The 3,963-nt window shown below is 44.8% G+C and overlaps 1 protein-coding gene across 1 annotated transcript; it reads right to left on the minus strand.

Moving 5' to 3' along the window:
* Positions 1-1,231: 1,231 nt before the first annotated feature.
* On the minus strand, positions 1,232-2,516 carry LOC6593728. Its single transcript, XM_002019070.2, has one exon. The coding sequence runs from the start codon at positions 2,480-2,482 to the stop codon at positions 1,232-1,234; it is 1,251 nt and encodes a 416-aa protein (XP_002019106.2). The 5' UTR covers positions 2,483-2,516.
* Positions 2,517-3,963: the final 1,447 nt, after the last annotated feature.

A 3,963-nucleotide genomic window follows, 5' to 3' on the forward strand; every position in this document is an offset into this window, starting at 1 on the left:
GGTTGATCGCCGCCTTATAAATCCATGCTGAGCTGGAGATATAAGTGACTTGCAGAGATGTTGCAAGTGCGGAGTTAAAACCTTCTTAAACATTTTAGGAATAGCGGATAACTTTGCTATACCTCTTTAATTTTTTGCATCAGACTTGCTACCTTTTTTATGGAGAGGAATTATTAACGATTTCTCCCAGATCGGGAGAAGCAAGAAGAGCCACACAGAGCCTCGGCGCAGTACCTGAGTACACAACCTGGAACCCCGTCTGGACCAGGTGAAAACACCGGCTTAACTAGTCGAAGATCATGAAGTAGGGAACATTCATTTAACAAGGGACTGAAAATGCCGTTCGACCTCGGTAATCTGTATGGGTACGGTTGACCAGAGTAGCGTTCCTCAGAATAGGTGGTTTGGAAAAACTGGGCAAAAAGATCGGCAATTGCCTGATCATTATTTGCCGACGTATTACAAAATGATAGCGAGGATGGGTGTGCGGACGTTCTACGCTTACTGTTTACAAAGCAGTAAAACTGTTTAGGGTCCTGAGAAAAACGTATCCTGCAACGAGATAGGTAGTTCTTATAGCATTGAGCATTAAGAACTGAAAAGTTTGACCGAGCTATTACATAACGAGAGTGAGAAGTAGGAGAGCCCACTTCTTGAAATTTTTTATAAAGTCTTGATTTATGTTTTTTAGACTGGATAACTCTTTGGTAAACCAAGGGGGTTTTCCAGATCTAATCGGATAAGAAAGCGGGACACAAGAATCAAAATATGTGCCAAGAGCATTGTAAAAAATGTTTGTGCCTTTTGTGACATAAGTGCACAAGTACAAAGCGGACCAATCAAAATCCCTAATTAGGTTATTAAGCTTCGCAAACTCGGCTTTACGAAAGCAGCGGACACGTTCAGGTAGTCTACTCGACCGATCCAATACAGTTGGTCCTATATAGTTCTTATATTTGAAAATGTAAAAAATACTTTTGTATGTGTGCTTAATCTCACAGAGGTACAGATTGTTCAGGAGTCTTGAAGCGAGAACAGTTTAAAAATGTAAGTCTTAATGGGAATTTCGTTATGCATGGGTGATGGATGACAAACAGGTAAAAACTGAACTAAACGCAAAGTAAAGTAAACATAATACGAACTCACTCGAATACTAAACGTAAAAACGTAAAAAGAACTTAGGCAAACGTTTTCAAGATACTACAAACTACAATTAATTAAAACTATGGAATTAAAAGCACAAGCGCTTCAGTGAGTTTTTCTTCTTGAGCTTGTAGTCTTGCCTCTGGTTGCGCTGCGGTGGCGTCAGCCTTTCGCTGGGCATCATTAACTTCGAGGGTGTTCCCAGCTCGGTGACCAGGCATCGCTTGCCCGGATGAGACTTGCACAGGCAGTTGATGCAGAAGCGGAACTTGCAGATGACACTGGTACATTCGGCAAAATTGTAGGTCGGCTGCGAGACCTTGATCTCGTCGAGATCCAGCGACAGGAAGCGTGACATGGGTGGCCTCGCGCTGATGGCAAATGAATTTTTAATCGGTGGCAGTGTTTGCGACAGCAGCAGGCTTCCCTCGCTTCGGTCCCGCGAAGCCTCGCTGACGAAGACACGGCTGCTCTTGCCGCAGCGGGGACACTTGATTCGTTGGGTTTGCTCCTTCAATACCCGGCCGGCGTCTGCCTCCATCAGTTGAAGACTGTTGTGGGCTGTATCGAAGAGGGATGAGGTGTTGTTGGCGTTGTTGATACTATTCGAAGTTTGTAATGGCACTGTTGAGTTGGTTTTGAACACATTGTGTCTCCTCTTGGGCAGATACGGATTCTCTTTGGTGAGGCTCATCTTGAGGCGATGATTGTGCAGACGCTCCACGGACCGCTGGCTTTTGTAGACAGTCTGCTCCCAGCTTTTCGATACTTTGGTCATTACGTCCAGCGTTTGGGCATTCACATGCCTCAATATGCACTCCAGGGCCGGCTGGGTTTGGCTCAGCATACTGAAGATGTCGCAATGTTCCAAACCATCGAAGTAGCGTCTCCTGTTCAGTGGCTCGTTCGGTTGTGGAAACAGTAGCTTCTTTGACTTCTTTGGGCTGCTGTGCGGGGCCAGAAAGTGCTTCTTACGGCGCTTTGGAATGCTCTGAACTTCCTGCAGGTTCGGCGTCCCATAGGGCTCGTCGAAGCTATTGAAGCTGTTGCTGGCGGGAACCGTCAGCGGGTAGTTCTTGGTCCAGAGTTGATCTCTCGAATGGCTACTGGGCGTTTGGTACAGCGACGAGGCAAAGCCTCTGTGGAGAGTTGAATTTGTTGCATTGTTGTTGCGACTATTCTCGCTTTCGCACTCGCGCTCCAACAAAAATGGCGCCTCCGCGGTTGAGTTGTGCTGCACTCGAAAGGACATGTAGCCGGACTCGTCCATCTCGGCATCGGACGATGCCCCCAAGTTGGGGTCCTTCTTTTTCAACATCTTCCGATTGTAGGCACTCATATTTCCTCAAATATGGTGTAAATTCTTACGTTTTAGGCATTTGTCACTTTTTTTTTTTTGTTTTGATCTAGCGTCACCTCGAAAGTAGGGTGGTAGGCGTCTTCAGGTATAGTGAGCGGAAGGGCTCGGGTTAACAACACTATGGTCGGATCCGATACAAAGCATAGATCAAGCAATCGACCCAAGGAATTTTTCACATGATTGACTTGAGACAGGGACAGGTCAAGCAAGCCGTCAACAAAGTCATGTCGTGACATGGGCACTAGGATACTAGACTCGTTTACCGAAGACCAAACAGTTACTGGCAAGTTGAAGTCACCAAGAACTATCATACGATCTTTATCAGATAGCGAGGAAGAAACAGCGGTTAAAGCGGACAAGTTCTGCTCATAAATTGAAATATCCGAAGAAGGTGGGATATACGAGCAAGTAATGAATATAGCGAAAGCGGGGAAAATCAGTTTTACACACAGGAATTCCAGTTCCTGTTGAACTTGGACTGTGAAGTGTTCTGACGTGAAGTAAGAGTCCACTGCAATTAGAACCCCTCCTGCACGTCGAGACGAACGGTCCTTTCTAAAAGTTGTGTACCGACCTGCCAAAACCTCGGAGCTAAGAATGTCCGGCTTTAACCAGGTTTCAGTAAACACAATAACGCTTCCCAAATGCAACACTATCCCGGAAAAGAATGCTGAGCTTACTACGCAAGCTCTTACATTCTGAGAGGTTACTAAAAGAGAAGTTAGTTTTTTGGAAAGGTGGAAGCAAGACGGGAAGTTGAGGAAGAGGAAGTTGAGGGTGGCACACTGGAAAGATTTGGAAGGGATATGGGGGGCCTATTCTTCTTCTTAGCCTTAAACTCCTTCACCACCAAATGCTCCGGCCAAAATTTGGTGGAGCAAATGGTGTCACATATCACAGAAGCCTGGATCCAAAACATTGTTGCTCTAGCTCTTATAGTCTTTGAGAACTAGGCGCTGAAGGGGACGGACAGACTGACAGACGGACGGACTGACAGACAGACAGGGCTCAATCGACTCGGCTATTGATGCTGATTAAGAATATATATACTTTATAGGGTCGGAAACGATTCCTTCTGGACGTTACACACATCCACTTTTACCACAAATCTAATATACCCCAATACTCATTTTGAGTATCGGGTATAACAAAAATACACCCGAAACAATAGATAATGTAGGGAGCAGACATTGCTAGTAGTAAGTTTAATAAATAGGATTGTTTTATTTTAATCAATAATTTCAGCCAATTTACTAATTCAAAATAGTGAACATTTCACAATTCAGACCAAAACATTGAAATTTAATACTCATCAGTTGCTTGTTGACAGATGCTATATGTTGTATAGTGCCAGTGTTAATCGGGGCTTCACATCTGTCGTAAAACTCTACCGTTCTCAGGGGATGTGCTCAGTGTACGGAGCCTATAAGGCGATTCCCATGGAAGCAGTGAGAGACATT

This window comes from Drosophila persimilis, unplaced genomic scaffold (assembly GCF_003286085.1).
Source record: "Drosophila persimilis strain 14011-0111.01,24,50 unplaced genomic scaffold, DperRS2 tig00000477-arrow-pilon, whole genome shotgun sequence".
Classification (NCBI taxonomy): Eukaryota; Metazoa; Arthropoda; class Insecta; order Diptera; family Drosophilidae; genus Drosophila; species Drosophila persimilis.

Bases quoted from the DNA above. Each gene is read 5' to 3' on its own strand.
- LOC6593728 (XM_002019070.2), bottom strand. From the start codon at position 2,482: ATGAGTGCCTACAATCGGAAGATGTTGAAAAAGAAGGACCCCAACTTG.